General features: G+C 35.4%; 1 protein-coding gene across 3 annotated transcripts; it reads right to left on the bottom strand.

Annotated features, from left to right (window-relative positions):
• Window positions 1-607: 607 nt before the first annotated feature.
• On the bottom strand, window positions 608-18,485 carry LOC123865066. Of its 3 annotated transcripts, none has more exons than XM_045905898.1 (15): window positions 17,962-18,485; window positions 14,762-15,002; window positions 13,072-13,581; window positions 12,154-12,239; window positions 11,413-11,587; window positions 9,801-9,946; window positions 9,067-9,164; window positions 8,444-8,634; window positions 7,554-7,675; window positions 6,395-6,532; window positions 4,129-4,299; window positions 3,119-3,542; window positions 2,879-2,971; window positions 2,561-2,704; window positions 608-1,536 (listed from the first exon to the last, which is right to left on the bottom strand). In XM_045905898.1, the coding sequence occupies exons 2-15, from the start codon at window positions 14,799-14,801 to the stop codon at window positions 1,445-1,447; spliced, it is 2,430 nt and encodes an 809-aa protein (XP_045761854.1). In that variant the 5' UTR covers window positions 14,802-15,002; window positions 17,962-18,485; the 3' UTR covers window positions 608-1,444. The 3 variants fall into 3 exon arrangements, with proteins under 3 accessions (XP_045761854.1, XP_045761853.1, XP_045761855.1); XM_045905897.1 differs by having other exon boundaries at window positions 17,958-18,485; XM_045905899.1 differs by lacking the exon at window positions 2,879-2,971 and having other exon boundaries at window positions 17,958-18,485.
• Window positions 18,486-18,777: the final 292 nt, after the last annotated feature.

An 18,777-nucleotide genomic window follows, 5' to 3' on the forward strand; every position in this document is an offset into this window, starting at 1 on the left:
ATACCTACATAATATGTTTAGTAACATTTAGATTTTGCTTCTAGGTTTTCAAGAGGAAAGGATTTTCGAAAACTCTAATAATTGCTTACTTTGGTAAAGTACAAGTGTAAATTAAAAATTTATTACACCCCCGACAAGTGAAGGTTACAGTAACTAGAAAAGAACCGAAAAGACCTGATAACTTTCAAACGGCTGAACCGATTTTCTTGGACTATTCCGCGCCTACGATCCAAAGTATCTGAGTTTTCCTAAACATCATTTTCAAATAAATAATTATGTATCTAGGCAACGTCCATCTTGACAGCTTGACATTTGTCAATTGACATAATATTATGAACCTAACGGTTATGTAACCTTCTTTTCTACAAGAAAACTAGAAAAGAGCTGATAACTCTTAAACGGCTGCACCAATTTTTTTGGATTATAGCTAAGAACACTCTCGATCAAGCCCACCTTTCAAACAAAAAAAAAAGTAAATTAAAATCGGTTCATTCGTTTAGGCGCTACGATGCCACAGACAGATACACAGATACACACGTCAAACTTATAACACCCCTCTTTTTGGGTCGGGGGTTAAAAATAGGTGAATGTTTAGTAAAATAGACCAAAATTTTAACAATTTATTTACAACATTTGTTATGTTTGATAGATACGATTAATCTAAAACAACATTCAACGTGTTAGGTTATTCAGTTGTTTACAATGTAAACTGAAATAAATTCACAGGACAATGTTAGCGTCCATTTCCACAGGAAACAGTGTGAAAACTTTATTAAGTACTCTTTTATAATTAACTAACTGTAAACTAAACATATACAAGCAACCGAAGCAGCATTATCAAAACAAAATATTTGGTACATTTTTCAAAATACTAATAAATAAATCAAAACAGAAAATGCAGCGTAAATGCAGCTCTTAATAAATAATTATTATTAAATTAAAAGTTTCACAGTTAATTCATAAAAGTATTAAAAATTAAACTTTCGTCGGAGTAACAGCTGGTCGATTGCAGTAAAGTTGTATCGAACTCAATTGTTGTAATGGGCTGAATTTACGGTATTTTTGCTAATGTTGCTTAGCGTTGTCCTTGTCCCGCCCGATTGGCTTTGCTCAGAGCTTAGCTCATACGTTACCCACACTCATAAATTGTGTGCGGTGTTCCGGTAGTAGTAATAGGTAATGCAATCAGTTCACTTGTATTAGCTTTTTTCCCCGCAATCGACTCCCTAGTATCTTAGGATGAAAGTTGTTATCACATTACTACAATTGCGATTGATGTGATTGGCTGAATTTATGATATTCTTGCTGCATCTGTGCATTTTAGCCAATACGAGAGAGTGTCTGCCAATCAGAGTTTATTAAGTGGTGACACTGCAGCTGTCAAACTACGGCAGTAGAGTTTCGAGTTTACTTTGGTTCTTGGTTGATTCCCAAAAGGTCATCCTCATGGAGCTGGCTTGGCTAAAATGATGACATCGGGTGCTGATCGTGTGGTTTCCGCACTCATTGGTCGACGGTCCGCCAATATTTTCTTTTCTGTATTAAATAAATTATAGTTTTATAGTACTAAAATAACACATTTTATGAGACACGCACTAAAAAGTTAGTTTTTTTGAAATTGCCGGATAGGATTGCGCTTGACAAGACATTATGCTTTAAAAAAGCAGCGATGAGTAAAAGTTATTGAGTTAAGTCAGTTAGAGCACGCTAGCCTAGAAGATGCCAACGCCTAAGGATGTCAACCTAAAGATGCAAAGCTCCGATTTCTCGCTGTTCTGTAGTAGAACGGTGAAGGAGGAACTAAATTGTGGTGCTCCTGAGCAGTCTCCAAAATATATCCAATAGAAGACCGATAGGTAAATGACATTGCGACGGAGGTGCAGACTGAACAGTTTCGCTTGAGTTAGTGATAATCGGTAATCAAATAAACATAACCTTCCTGCTCCATCAGCGAACATTTCTTATAATCAAACTCCATCAGCAAATATGATAATCATTCTTCAGCTATGGGATGGGTAGTCGAAAAAAATTTTGTGTGCAATTTTACTTAGGGAAAGAACCAAAATTCGACACCTGCATGTCAATACAGCGTAGAAGGCAAAAATTGATTAATGATTCCACGCTCCCACCCATATCACTTTTCACCATCAAATATTTTTACCTGAGACTATACACGGTGAAATTTTAGTGTTTTTAGAGCCATGGCTAAGTGAATCGCCCTAAACAGTACTATCGACTACACTTGTTTGTTTTAGAAAAATAGGCACTTTATTTTTGGATTAAAAAATATCTTGACAAAAACTCTGTGCGAAACATTACTATAGAAGCTTAGTAGTGGACGGCGAATACGAGAGGCACGTGACGTCCACGCTGTTCTGAGTGGTTCTAGAGTCTACTGGTTCACGAATTTTTCCAAACAATAATTTCTCAATTCCATTTTTGTTTTATTTTAAGAATAGGGTCAATATAAATGTTCAAAATGGATAGTACTGCTTAAGGCGATTCACATAGCCACTGTTCTAAAACCACTAAAATTTCACCGTGTATGTAAATAACTTACGTGTTTTTCTCTCCTGTTCAATATTTGGTCTAATCACTTCTATGATGATTTCTGAAGGTTTGATCTGAGGGGGTGATGGCCGAGCTGCGCTAGGGCTGGAGTATCCAAACTTATTCAAACTTCTGATATGTGCAGAGCCAGAACCTAAAACATTAATTAAAAAGAATTAATTAATTAAACGAAAACAGAAACAGAAATGGAAATAGCAATAAAAATATAAATAGAATTTTTTTCAACGTTGCAAATTTTAAAACCCTGATAAATCAAGAAGTAAAACATGAGGCTTTTTAAAATCTATGACAATAAAACATAGCTTACCATTCGAACTTATTATAGGCTCGGTATCAAGTAGACTTTCCCTTGTCTGACATCCAGACTGTTTCATATTCGGAACACCAACTGTTTCAATGACTGAAAAAAAAATAGAAACAGAAATAGAAATTGTTTCAACGTTTCAAACTTGGAAACTCTGATAAGCGAACGGTAGCAATAGGTTTACCAAAAAAAAAAACATTAGCTTTTGCTGTTTAAGACAAATCTTTAAAAAACTTCACTAACCATTTGAACTTATTACCGGGTCAGTCTCAAATAAACTTTCCCTTGTCTGACATCCAGACTGTTTAGTATCTGGAACACTGACTGACATTTCTCTTGCTTCACTTATTTGATTCCTTTCTTCGCCCTCTTTCTTTTTTATCAAGTCTTCTTTCTTTCTTAAGTTTTCTTGTTTCACTTTTATTCTTTTTTTCTCTTTGCGTTCCTTTTTTACGTCTTCTTCATCTTTGTCTTCTTTTCTTCTTGTTTTTTCATCACTTTCTATTATTATACCCTCGATTTCATGAAATTCTTTTCTTCTTGTCTTTCTATGATGTGTTTTTATTTCATCTTCTGTTTTAGAGACGCCATTCACTTTTTCTCGCCAAACTTCTTCTTCAAAGTCTGGATTAAGTTCTGGTATAAAATCCGAATCTATACTGGATGGCTGAAAAATTCACAATATTAAATAACGATTTTTTTTCTGATCTTATCTAAGACAAGGCACCAATGATACGATAGATTTTGATGTCAGTTTTGCCACAATCATTGCTTTAACTGACGAATAATAACCTATTCACAACCACCGCAATACATTTTATTCGCCCAATCTTATTAATTCAATTATGCATTTTTTTTATTTATAGAAATGAGGAGGCAAATCGCTTTATACGTTTCCGTGGAATTTCGACTAGGTACGGTAGACCTTGGTGATGCCTCGCAGTACGATAGAAGAAAGGTGGAGGACGATTAATGCAAAGGGGTCTCACTCTTCAGCAATGAGGAATAAAACGCATATGTTTACATGAATGACTTTTTGACGTGACAACGTCTTATAATTCGATAGAGCCGGCTGCTTGCACGAAAAAACATGACTCATGCGGCGTTACCTCGCTTTGAGGCGTTCCATGTAAGGCTTGAAGTGCAAGCGAGAGCGCGGAACGAGCGACAAAGAAGCACAATCGGCCTTTGTTGTCACGTTCAACTATCGTCTGTAAACCGACTTTACAGACAACCAATTTTTATTCTCTTACCCGTATTTTCTGCTGCAACTTCCTCTGCTGTTTGAACATCTCGTTGGTCTCGTTGTCTCTCTCCAGACTCGCTCGTGGCCCGATATCGCTTTGCATTCGCTTCGCATCAAGTAAGAGTTGACTTCCAAACATGCTGTCTAATTTGTCTTCACAGGACTTGCTCATCTGTTCCTAGAAGCACACCTTTATCCTTCAAAAAGGGAAAGATTATCAAAAAGATCTTTTGCTCATATTTAAAGGCCAAAGCCGAAATGCCAGCAAATTTTAATTGGCCTAGAATCTAGATGATCCTCAGGAATGCCAAGAGCGCTTAGTCCGAAGCCAAAACTTTTACTGCTTGGCAAGTTTTGCAACGAACCGTTCCCAGGTTGCCTAAATTATTTCGTCTTTTATGGACAGATTTTAATATATTTAGACTTGTATAAAACAACTTTAAAAATACATGTTTTACAGAAATCTGGAGATAGATAGATAGACAGATACAGATAAATTAATTTCTAGCATGTCTAAAAAATTTCAATGAGTTTGATTGGTACTAAAATCATTCAAATGCGAACTCAACTACGTTTGTTTGCTATGTATACAAGTGTAAATTAAAAATTTATAACACCCCCGACGATCCAAAGTATTTGAGTTTTCCAAAACATCATTTTCAAATTAATAATTATGTATTTAGGCAACGTCCATCTTGACAGCTTGACATTTGTCTATTGACATAATATTATGAATCTAACGGTTATCTAACCTTCTTTTGTACAAGAAAACTAGAAAAGAGCTGATAACTCTTAAACGGCTGAACCAATTTTTTTAGATTATAGCTAAGAACACTCTCGATCAAGCCACCTTTCAAACAAAAAAAACTAAATTAAAATCGGTTCATTCGTTTAGGCGCTACGATGCCACAGACAGATACACAGATACACAGATACACAGATACACAGATACACAGATACACAGATACACACGTCAAACTTATAACACCCCTCTTTTTGGGTCGGGGGTTAAAAACGTTTTATTCCTTTCCCACATTTCTGACTGTAATATTATCATCACGTCTTTACGCGTCATTATTCGCTCGTAGCTTTGAAGTAACGAGTTATAAAGGGCGTAGGCCCGTACAGGATACAATTACTCTTTTTTTGAGTGCTACATTTTCTTTGTGTGTTGAAGAAAAAGGCCCAAATATCATACGTTATTATCAAATGCGAGCTTTTGTCTTCGATTCTACTTTCATAATAAAGAGTTTAGCAAATACAACTGGGTAAAATAATTATTGTAGATTTAAAAAAAAAAACCTAGAAAATATTATGTTTCGTCGTCCGAATTATTGAAATTTGAAATAAAATTATTTACTGTTTAAATTAAATAAAAAAAAATTATCACACAATGTGAAGATTAAAAAATAAAGCTTACAACTAGTACTTCTTGCTACTGTAAACATCTCATTAAAAGAGGGCGGCTTAGATACAAGTGTTCTATTTGGTGACCATTTAAGATAATTTACATAATTTATTAATTATAAGAACGAATAAATATTAACTATAAATTAATAAGTTATAAGAATTTATTTTAATCATACATTCATAAGTTATACGCTTTAATAAGAATGAATAAAATGATTAAACACAAAGGCAAATACTGTTTTCCAGACCTTATATTATTTTTGACGTCGTTTTTCTTAAGAAATCCAGGCGAATACATGGACAACTCTTTTTTAACCCCCGACCCAAAAAGAGGGGTGTTATAAGTTTGACGTGTGTATCTGTGTATCTGTGTGTCTGTGTATCTGTGTATCTGTGTATCTGTGTATCTGTGTATCTGTGTATCTGTCTGTGGCATCGTAGCGCCTAAACGAATGAACCGATTTTAATTTAGTTTTTTTTGTTTGAAAGGTGGCTTGATCGAGAGTGTTCTTAGCTATAATCTAAAAAAATTGGTTCAGCCGTTTAAGAGTTATCAGCTCTTTTCTAGTTTTCTTGTAGAAAAGAAGGTTAGATAACCGTTAGGTTCATAATATTATGTCAATAGACAAATGTCAAGCTGTCAAGATGGACGTTGCCTAAATACATAATTATTTATTTGAAAATGATGTTTTGGAAAACTCAAATACTTTGGATCGTCGGGGGTGTTATAAATTTTTAATTTACACTTGTTCTTATAAAAAAAGAACACTAAACAATTTAATAAAAAAAGTTTTAGCGAAGCACCAAAAAATTGTTAGGGACCCAAACTTCATGTAGCGCTAACCATTCCCGTTTTAATTTACCTTAATAATCTTGTGGTCATTGTAAAGTTTCATGATACACTTATAGAGGAAGACAAAGATAATGCCAGAGAGGATGACGCAAAAGACGCTCACGATGGCCTGGATACTAGTCTGTTGCATCAGGGATTCTGTTGTGTGCTGCAAGAGGAAACAATAATCTGGAGACTCATCAAAGAAGGATTTTGCTATTTTGGAGTTCATTAGAAAACTGTTGGGTCTGCCGAGGAACTGTAATGCTAGTTGAAGATTTTCAACGAAAAGTTATTTTATTATTACTCAGTGAAGCAGCAATGTAGAACCAACCAATGACAAATGAGCTCGGTAGCTTTCATTCAGTGTTAGACACTTATTTAGCGAATTACCCCGCTCAGGCCTGCGCGCAGGGCTGAGCGGAGGAGGGAGGCTTTCAAGCCGTCTCATCCACATAAAATAGCCTCACTACTACAGCACTTTGGCCAGGCCTTTGGCGTTGCCATGCTATTTTATTTATTTACTAGAGGATGCCCGCGACTTCGTCCGCGTGGATTTAGGTTTTTAAAGATCCCGTGAGAAGTGTTTGATTTTCCGGGATAAAAAGTTGCCTACGTCAATTATAGGGACGCAAGTTACCTCGGTACCAAATTTCATACAAATCGATCAAGCGGATGAGTATATGAGGAATCCCGCGGGAACTATTTGTTTTTCCAGGATAAAAAGTAGCCTATGTCCTTCCCCGGAATGTATCCTAAGTCTGTACAAAATTTCATTAAAATCGGTTCAGCGGTTGAGCCGTGAAAGCGTAGCAGACAGACAGACACACTTTCGCATTTATAATATTAGTATGGATTTAGTACTAACATAATTAACATTATTATAAGGAAATATTGTTACTGAACGCATCTCTGCATTGCATGCATCTAGTTTGAAATAAAACATTATTTATTTATTTGCGAAATAATGTGCTTGTTTTTTTCAACAAAGTGTTTAAGAAACCTCATATCGATTTTAAAATACCTATTCAAACGAATGAAGGTATGCTGATTTTTTCTCATGTTTAGGAACTATGGAACTTTGCCAAGTCTTGAGCATTTATAAGGTTCGGTAACTTCTGAACATTAAAATTAAGGAGTGTTGAAGGTTTTGAAATTCAACGCTTATACAAAGAAAAAGTATGTTTTACCATACATAGATCCTTCTCTTCGTCAGCCTTGAGTCTGCAATTGGCATAGTTATCACATCTCAAAGAGATGTCGATGCAAGTGCTATCTTGGCAGTCGAATTCAGTTTCTGCATCGCATGTATCTATAAAACGATTTAAATTCAACTTTTTTGTTTAGGGCTACTATAGTATAGACTGATATGATACTCTTAATGCTCTATGAAACGGTTCTCATGGGGCTTTTAGTTAAACCTTAATTCTTTGTACGATTGGGTTTGTTGTGGGCTTCTTCTCAGACTAGCGCGTTTGGAACCCTAATTAAGTATACCATTACGTCAAATTGTCTTTCAAATTCGTCCTTTTTACCATCATTATCAACCAACAGATGTCCATTACTGGACACAGGAATCGTCTCAGTCACGCCACAGTCTTACGCCGCCTGAATCCAGCGGCTCCACCGTTTGATATCGTCTTCTTTCTTTGTTAATTTATTGACCAAATTTGAATAAAAAACAGATTTTTTGCTAGAAAACATATAAAAATTGGTGTAAACAGGACTTTATGAATTATAATAATTTTATTGGTAAGTATCAGATATCAATGTAATCAGCATCATCTGGTATGCCTTTTATTCTGTATTGCATCATTATCTCAACTCACCATAAGTATTATTTCATATGAGAGAGAAAGATAGAGAGAGAGAGAGAGAGAGAGAGAAATAACAGACAAAAGTTAAACGCGATAGAAAGAGAGGCGTTGGTAAATTTTAGACCAAAGCACTGTGCAAACTGAATTGCATTTTATTGCGTCGTAACAAGAGTTGCTTTTTAGTTAAATGTCTTGCTTGTGATCCTTCTGTATTTGGAAGGTAAAGGGAAACCATTCCTTACTCTATTTGTGGTGCAACTTACTATTTTTACTCAGATCCAACATTCGGTATGCAGTGAATGTAGCATCTATATAAGTTTTCTCTCTTTGCTCCTTCGCTGCATAAAGACGGACATGCATTATGTGGCCATCGTCGTCACCCTCGGTGGCGCCGCCTGGCTCAGGGCCCGTGGTTGCCACTGAAGTAGCCACGGAACCACAGAAATGAGCTAGTCTGTGAAAAAAAAATTATCTAATCTTTACCCACCCAAATAAAGTTTGTGGAATGCGATTCATCCCCGACGTGCGCTCTTCATTCTACGATTTACATAAGTTCAAAAAATCTATTAAAAGTATGCTCTTAAAAAAAAAGCATATTATTCAATCAAAGATTACGTAAATGATAAAAGAGCATGGATTTGACTCGATCCAGCAATGCGCAGGCGCAAGTCCATGAAATTTGCAGACATAATCTAGAAACTAATATCTATGTGCTAATCCAGGATATTATCTATCCATTTTAAACAGCCAAATCCATCTAGTAGTTTTTGCGTGAAGGAGTAATAAACATACACACACACACACACACACACACACACACACACACACAAACTTTCGCCTTTATAATATTAGTGTGACTAATTAGATAGAAAAAGTACCTACTTACTTTTCATCGAATTCCAAAACTTTCCCGAAAACTTGGACGAAATTTTGATCACATTCATTGGGTTCTCCTACAGTGTAATTAGTGAAATTGAGATAGATCTGAAAAAAAAAACAAATTACAAAAAATACTAATATTAATTTATGTATTAATATTGATTTATGTATTAGTAAAAAATACTAATACATAAATCAATGCTGTACAATAATATAAATAAGCCTTAATTCGCACGAGCGTTAAAATAGCGTCGCGTACCCAGCTCTACGCTGAAAATATAAAGTATGCGTTAAAAAAGCGTTGACGTGTGAACAGATACGAATTAGGCCTTAGAAAATAATTTCTGCGCGATAAATCGCTTTTACTGGCAATGAAGCTTTTTCTGGAAATGGATCGACATGCTTGTATTTGCATAGATATGGTTAAAGACCTAGAGAGTGACATTAAAAAAATTGAAGATTTTCCAGGGGATTTTTAAGAACCTAAATCCACGCGAAATCGCGGATATCATCCAGTTTAGATTTAACTCAAATAACAATTTACTAGATTCTGGTAAATTGTAATTATAAATGTTTCATTTTTAGGGTTCCGTACCTCAAAAGGAAAAACGGAACCCTTATGACGATAGTATTACGACGATCGACGGACGGACAGACAGACAGCAAGACAACACAGTGATCCTATATGGGTTCCGTTTTTCCTTTTTAGGTACGGAACCGTATAACCTACCGTGAACCTACCTTGTATCCCACTGGCACGTCGATGCTCCAAAGGTAGTCCAGGGCTTCGTCTTCAGTCTCAGCATCGCAAGCTTTATTCGTATCGTTTGAGTCGATCCTTCCGTACTTTCCCTGCAAGTGCGTCACACATGTCTCGGGAACGCTGTCTGAAATAGGCATGATGACAGTAATCGCTTGGTAGCACGGCTTTGCCGGTAGGGTGGTAACTAGCCACGGCCGAAGCCGCCTACCAGGCCAGACCAGAGATTTACAAAATTCCAAATCGAATCGGGGACGTCCCAATGATAAGAACACAGCGCTTATCACTGCGCCGGGGAGGTCGTCAATTGGAGGTGCCAGGCCTGAGCAGAGTAAGTACTAAATTAAGTTCTTAATTAATATTTCATGCTTTTTTATCAATATTAAAAATAATGTATTTAAAAAGAAATATATTAGGGTTCGGTCGTAAAAAAATGTACATTAGTTTTTTTTTTCGTTGTCCTGGTTTTATTTTTGTCATAGAATCAGTGCTGTTTTAGTTACGAATATATGTTCCATATTGATCTAAATATAACCTCTCTGTAGTTTAGATAAAACCATGAAATCTCAGCTATCCTTACAAATTTGTATTTATTTTAGTTTTTTTCCGATTGGCAAAATTTTTGCTCCATACAAAAACAGTTTGTCCAACTACTACACTATTATCGAAAACATGTCATTTTAACAAAACTTTTGTCCTAATATTGCGTTTGTAAGTTAGGTTCGAGTTCTGATTACTTTTCCAACGTATTTACAAAAGGTTACCATTCTTTTATCAATAACCATAATTTTCTTCAACTTCTAAAATGTGTCCAATTTTTTGTGCGTGTGTAACGTCCTGAATGTAACGACATTAGAACGCCTATTTTTGCCATACTACATAAATAATTTGGTTTCTTTTGCCTTTCATTTATTGGCAACACTATTGAACAAGGCGCCAACATTCAGAAAATAAAAACGGCCATGTTTGTTAGGAGGAAAATTGTTAGTGTGTGTTGACGCGAGAATTGTCGCCAAAAATTGTTTTTCTTATGTTGAATTGCAGGGTGAGTATTGGACATTTTTTCGAACTCATAAATAAAGGTTAATAAAGCTTTGTTATCGCGTAAAACAATGAAACTACTTCTCTGTCCGTAATTATTCGCTGTACAGTGATATCTTGATTTGAGCTTATGTCGTTCGCTTTTTTCTGTCATGATTGTAACATATGTAACGAAATGTGTAACGTTACGGTCATGACCGATTGTAAGGCGGAGAGTACACTTCTTTAGAAATTCAATTTTGACTTAATTTAATTTCTTAAAAAAAACTAGTGTTTATGATGTCTAATGGGGTCTCTGCGAGTTGGCTTTGGCCCCTCGTATGCCTACTAAAGGACCGGGACCCCAGGGTCGCGAAATCGTTATGCATCTCAATAATAATATAATATTGTAAAAATAATATAATATTCTAATCATAATATTGTATGATTCTGAACTAAGCTTTATGTTGATCATGAATGTATCATTGAGTCAGGTATGTAACGTTTGTTACGATGTCATGAATGCAACTATACATTTTTTTACGACCACACCCATTATCAAGGTCAACTCACAGCTCGTATCCTTTGGTATGAAATCGATTTGGATCCGGAAGCCTTCATATTCTATGGTGTCATCTGAATAAAACTTTAACCAAGCGTAAGGGCCTGTAGTGGTAATTTGCGATGGGAAGTCCTCTCCGCACAGTTTCCCCAAGAGATTGTAGTAACCTTTGTCACCATCGCGAATCTAGATCAATATGTACAGTCAAATGCCGTAAGTCGTTTAGCACCTTAATGATCATATTCGCGTAGCACTGTTATGCACATGGGTTAGGTGTGTGTGGCGTGATTATAGAAAAAGATCAGGTTTTTGATGCCATAATTTCTTGGAATTGCTACTCGTATTCTGAGGCGGACCGTACATACTAAATGAACAACCCATTGCCGGCCTACTACTGAGCACGGATCTCTTCTCAGAGTGAGAAGGGTTTAGGGCATAATCTGCTACGCTGGCCCAATGTGGATTGACAGATCTCAAACACCTTTGAGTACATGGAGAACTCTCAGGCATGCAGGTTTCCTCACTATGTTTTCGTCATCGTTAAAGCTAGTGATATTTAATTACTAACAAGCCGGCGATTGATTGATCATGACGAATGGCCTCATCTGGTGACAGAAGGGCTGGCCAATTCTTTGCGCAAAGGATCAGCCTTGCTGTCTAGCGTAGAAATGGAGCCAGTATTCTTGGCACCATTCCTTAATTTTTAACTTTTTATTGTTAAAATAGTTGAAGATAATTTATAGAATACTTACTTCTAAATAATCATTATCACACTCTGGATGCTCTTCTATATGGAACATGTCAATAAAAGACAACTGGACTACATTTCCTTCTGGACCTAGAAAGTTGTTTATTTAAAAAGATTTTCTTTATATTACAACCAAACTAGCGCTACAACTCGCAAGTGCCAAGAGCAACCGTACTATCAATTCAATCTGATGGACGATACGCGGATGCATAGATAACGAAGCGACAGACAGAAATATTAATTTTTATATTGATGTAAGACTAGCTAATTCTCAGCAAACTTTGTAGCTTGTCGAATGTTGACGATCCTTCTCTTCCTTTACCTTATGTGGTGCCAAATTCCTATAACATTTGTAGGTATACGACTCAATCGAATGAAAGATGCGCAAATTCATAGATAACGGACAAACGAACAAACATGCATACATTACTTTTACGTATTAGAAGGTTTGAAGAATCAATTTTCATGTTGTTTTGTTTGATCCAAAAAACCAGCCAAGTGCGAGTCAGACTCGCGCACTGAGGGTTCCGTACTCGGGTATTTTTCCAACATTTTGCACGATAAATCAAAAACTATTACGCACAAAAATAAATGAAAATCTGTTTTAGAATGTACAGGTACCCTTTCATATGATACCCCATTTGGTATAGTTATCTTACTTTGAAAATTGAAACATATTTTAATTTTTTTTTAAATGATGTGACCAGAAATTCGCGGTTTTCAGATTTATTCCTGTACTTGTGCTATAAGACCTACCTATCTGCCAAATTTCATGATTCTAGGTCAACGGGAAGTACCCTATAGGTTTCTTGACAGACACGACGGACAGACAGACAGACAACAAAGTGATCCTATAAGGGTTCCGTTTTTCCTTTTGAGGTACGGAACCCTAAAAATACTATGATTTTTGAATATCACTCACCACGTATTACTGTTGTACAATAAGTGCTGCTAGAGTAATTAACATTGTCATTATCCCCAATATGAGGATGCGATAAAAACTTCTTCCCCTTTTCATAAGTGAAACTGTCACATTTGCTCACTTTTTCTTCTCTTTTGACTCTCTTTTCCTTAATAAAATCTTGTAAAGAACTATTACTGTTTCTCAATTTACTAACTTTATCACTATTAATATCTATAAGTCTATCTAAAATATTATTCTTCTCTGTATAAATTTCATCATAGTTTTTGACACTATCAATAGCAATCTCGTTTTCCTTATCACCATTTGTCTCATATTTTAAAATATAATCTGTTAAATTTTTCTTATCACTAACTACATTGGTCCTATTACTTATTCTTGTATTCTTATCATAAATATTATCTTCTTTAACTAATTCTTCTACAGTTTCCGTTATGCTTTGCATAATTTTTTGTTTGGTACTATTATTATCAGCTGTTTGTTCTGATACTACGCCAATGGAAGACCAAACTAGAACAAAAAGAATAACGATTTAAGGTGATTATATGCAACCAAAGAAGTAATGCGGCCTGCCTGCTGGTCACCCTTCTGCACGGCGTTGATTTTTTTTACTCAGATATAAGTTAGCCCTTGACTGCAATCTCACCTGATGGTAAGTGATGATGCAGTCTAAGATAAAATTGGGCTAACCTGGAAGGGGTATGGCACTTTTTTTTAAACCCATACCCATTTGGTTTCTACACGGCATCGTACGGGAACGGCAAAGCTTTGCCGGTAAGATGGTAACCAAACCAGACCAGAAATTTAAAAATTACAAAATTCCAAACCCCTGCCGGGAATCGAACCCGAGACCTCCCACCAATCAGACCACAGCGTTTACCATTGCGCCAGGAAGGTCATCAAAGGGAGGTCATTTGTTTCTATTTCAATAATTTAGTTAATCTATTTTAGAGTTTAGTTTAAAAATTGATTTCACCATCATAATTATCATCAACCGATAGACATCCATTACTGGATATAGGTTTCTTGTAGAGGGTTCAAGCCACAGTTTTGCGCCGCCTGAATTCAGCGGCTCCCTGTGATCGTTTGATGTCATCCACCGAGATTTCCCAACGCCGCTCTTTCTGGTGAAAGGTCACCATTCCAGTATATTTTGATTTCACTAGATTTAATTATGATAAAATTAGTTTAATTTTGCTATATCTTATTCTATATTTTCGTTTCATTCATACTTCCATACTTAATATTATAAATGCGAAAGTGTGTCTGTTGTCTGTCTGTCTGTCTGCTACCTTTTCACGGCCCTACAGTTTAACCGATTTTGACGAAATTTGGTACAGGGTTAGCTTATATCTCGGGGACGGTCATAGGCTACTTTTTATCCCGAGAAATCAAAGAGTTCCCACGGGATTCCCAAAAACCCATCCGCTTAAACGATTTGTATGAAAGGTACTGAGGTAGCTTGCGTCCTTGTAATTGACATAGGCAACTTTTTATCCCGGAAAATCAAATAGTTCCCATGGGATCTTTAAAAATCTAAATCCACGCGGACGAAGTCGCGGGCATCCTCTAGTATATAATATGAATCAGTTATGCGGCTTAATAATAATGTTTATATTCCCTCTACGTCTTTAAGATAACCTTAAGCCTTTAAAACCTTTTTGCGGTTTTGTCTAACTTACGTACTTACCAAGTGCCAAGTACAGCACAAGTACTATCGGTGATGTCATTGAATTATTTGCTTGTTCAACCGTGTCCTCATTCTCAGCAAGCACATTCGTACTAAATTCTAGCTTTACAAACTTAACACTTTCACTTTATTGGACTTTACAGTCTTGTAGTATCTAGTAGAAGTAGATTAACATGTAAACCTTCTCAAAATGTCAGCGAACTACCAATTCATGGTTGTAACACAAAATGTTAGCGATCAGCTGAAACAAAAATAGATAAATGTTCAATCTTATAAAACAAAAGTTGTAGAGAACGTTAGCCTTCTTGGCTGCAATTGTGGTTCATAGTTCTGTAAAAAGAGACTAATCTCATGTGTAAATTGAATGGAAATTAATTTTAGCCCAATGCAACTAAAGTAACAGTGATAGTCTAGTGGTTAAAACCGAAAGAATTCTGGGTTCAATCTCAGACACGTGTCTCCAATTTTTTGGAGTCAATGTGCATTTTAATTACAAAATCACCTGCTTAACGGTGAAGGCAATCGTGAAGAAACTTGCATGTCTGAGGATTCTCCATAATGTCATGTAATTTCTGTGAGATCTAGTAAACCGCACTTTCCCAGCGGGGTAGACTATGGCCTAAGCCCATCTCATTCTGAAAGGAGATCCGTACTCAGTAGTGCGCCGGCGATGCGATCTCATGATGATAATGATGAACTAAATTTTACTAAACTAATAAACACATTAGCATAGAAAGGAGATATAAAAGCGATTGTGTGGAGCTTGGTCGCTCGGTACGAATAGATTCGTCCATTTCCTTCACATTTTCCATTCTGAAAGCGAGTTTCTTCGATATAGCACAAGGCCGATGTGTCAACGCACGTGGTGGCCCAGATTAGGGCCCACCTCTGCTAAATTGGTGTATATTTAGCTTCCATAATCTAGTGCAACGGCCATAATACTTGCAAGTGGGAAATAAGTAGTTCAAGTCCCAATTGAACCATTTTTTAATGCAGCAACGTCTTTAGATTATTTCATTTATTTTCAAAATTTATAAGTAGGTATATTAATTCGATTCATTAAGTATATCGTGGTGGTAGTCCAGCAAACCAATAAATTTTAGTTTTACGTCGCGTCGATTCGAAATTTATAGGTATTTATTTTGAAAAATACATTAGATAAAAAAAAAAATAAGGAAATTCCCTGTAATTGTAGAAAATAAATGAAATATTTGCCACCTTGTTTCATTCCCTTTCATATCAAACCTTTGTGATTCATCTAAATAGTAACATATTATTTTATGCTATAGGTGCGTATTTAATTTAATAAAGCGATAAAGTTTTTTTTTTTTTTAAACCACATGTCTACTTGTAAAAAATATATTAAGGTCTTTACTTCGGATCACTCTGGCATTTAGCCCAAAACTCGACATGGTCAATTTGAATTGAATATTAATTTCTAAATTAGATTCTAGATGAAATAGATAAAAATTATGGCCCATAAAAGTCATAATTCTCTAATTATAATAATTTTTTAAATCTTTCATTCATATAGAGGGTTCAGTGTTTAATTAGTGTATAAAATGACGAGTTGTCTGGTGGGATATCGTCTAGACGCCGGAATGTCTGGCGCGGTGCCAGCGGGAGACTTTGCTCATCTTCGCGAGAAGCGACGCTTTGACGCGATTCAAGGAAAATTCCGAATCGTTCTTCTACATGCCTATTCTACTTGTCATTGAAATATGGTGGGTACAGATCATTGACCACAGTCAAAAATAAAGGTTCCGAAAAACTTGTATGCTTGTTATACTTTTAACGATTTTATTTTTATAAAAGACAATTAGTGTAAATTAAAAATTTATAACACCCCCAACAAGTGAAAGTTACAGTAATTAGAAAAGATCTGATAACTTTCAAACGGCTGAACCGATTTTTTTGGTTTATAGCTAAGAACACTCTCGATCAAGCCACCTTTCAAACAAAAAAAAAAAACTAAATTAATATCTGTTCATTAGTTTAGGAGCCACGATACCTCAGACAGATACACAGATACACACGCAAACTTATAACACCCCTTTTTTTTGTCAGGGTTAAAAAAAGTGTACATCTGAACACTGTCTATAAATGTCAGCAAATTGAAGATTTATTTTGGTTTTTTGCCAAGGTTTGATATTGATTGATAATATACTGTCTAAGACCTGTGTAATGCGTGCTATCAGCATAGTTTAAATTGTTTCATCGGTTATGTTCATGTTAATTAATATTATTAGCATTCTAAGTAGTTACCAGTGGTCAATATATAGATTAAACAATAATGGAGAACTTGACCCTCCTTGTACTCGCCCTCAAGAACGCACTCAAGAATTCATACTAAAAAATTCTGTCGAACTAAAAGCACTTTCGAAGTGGGTAAAAGTTTTATAAACGAGTACTACTTACTAAATGAGTATGAAGTTCTCAATAATAATAAAATATTGAATTGATTTTAATTTGATAGAAACTTTACTAATAAAGTGCCGGTAAAACTAATTAATAAACCTGATAATATAATAGGAGTGATGCATAGGTCAAAAATTTCTGAGTGATTAATTATTATTAAATAGAAAGTCTTCCAAAATACGTAAAATCCACGTCTTTTGTTAGTTTTAAGTGTAATAACAACCATTTTAAATTATCGATTAAACTAAAAAAGCATGTTAAATCATTATGACGTCACATGCCAGTATTTAATAGAAGCTCGCATACTAAAGCTCGTGTTTTGACGTTTGATAAAAATATACTGATTTTATCCCTATTCCTAGAAACCGGGTATTCTGTGGACATCTTATCCCTTTTCTCGTTGTTGTATGCCATACTTTAGAAAACAATTACATCTGACAATGACATAGACACTGATCTATTAATAACAAATTATTTAATTAACAAACTACTAGCTGGGTATAGTTTTGGTTATCTTTCTTATTGATGAACCACACAATGTTAACTTTTTCCTGTCGTATGCATTGCACAATGCGCATGCGCATACTTTGCTACGTGAGCCAAGCGGGAGTAGCCTAAACAATTATACAAAATGTGTTGTGACTTGTGAGTAAACACGACACATATCTCAAAATAAAGAACTCCTTGAACTAAAAACACAATTTGAGGAATTTTCTGGACTGGTGTAAAGTATTCGATTGTGTATAACATTTTTAAACCATAAATTACTAGTAACGACTTACTCTTCCTAAAAATTAATCATTTTAAATGCAGCTGCAGCGTTGGCAAATCCCTCATTAGGTAGATGGACGATTTCGAGCAGATCTCTGAGAGCTACTGGGTTTACTGAATAAGACCGTGTTCTGTAGAGACCATTTCTAGAGGCCTTGATGACCAGCAGTAGACGTTTTTGACGTTGATGCAACGAAGATATACTTAAAAATAAACAGTTTTTCCACTACCGAATTCACTAAAAAGCACTAATAATAATTTATCACTATTCTGGCTCTCAAAATCATACGCGTCGTAAACCTTGAAAACCTCATTTCTGAAGACATTTTAAAACAGTCACTATGATTAATTTTTAAGAACACTGAACTGAAAAATATCAAATATCTTCTAATTGTGATGACTTTCTTGGCAGCGTCTTCTAAGCAGAATCAACTTTCAATTCCACTACACAAATAAATCCCGTCGAACATTTACGAATATTCGGAAGCGTAAAATCGTTTGACCAATATTACTCAATCTACGTGCTCACGCGCCGAACGACAAAACAATACTGAAAAGTGAAAATTTTGCCGAAGATCATTATACTGAACTTCTGAAAACTGGGAACTGGGAATCGGGATAGTGTTGTCTCTTTCTAAAGCTTCAAAAGATGAATATTAAGGAATGTCGGAGTGTTATTATAGGTTAATCATACGAGGAATGCATTATTTTAACTCTTGTGTCATTTCCTGCACATTTATATTACTTATCATAATCTATTCATTTTATACATTAAAGCAAAGTAAAGCAAAACGTAGCAAAGTAAATCATAATATTCTCGCGCAACT

The sequence above is a fragment of the Maniola jurtina genome, chromosome 5, assembly GCF_905333055.1.
Source record: "Maniola jurtina chromosome 5, ilManJurt1.1, whole genome shotgun sequence".
Classification (NCBI taxonomy): Eukaryota; Metazoa; Arthropoda; class Insecta; order Lepidoptera; family Nymphalidae; genus Maniola; species Maniola jurtina.

Bases quoted from the DNA above. Each gene is read 5' to 3' on its own strand.
- LOC123865066 (XM_045905898.1), bottom strand. From the start codon at position 14,801: ATGACATCACCGATAGTACTTGTGCTGTACTTGGCACTTG. The intron at 9,947-11,412 runs GTGAGTTGACCT...TGCCTATTTCAG, and splicing joins CATACCAAAGGATACGAGCT to ACAGCGTTCCCGAGACATGT. The intron at 6,533-7,553 runs GTAAAACATACT...TTCCTCTTGCAG, and splicing joins AAGAGAAGGATCTATGTATG to CACACAACAGAATCCCTGAT.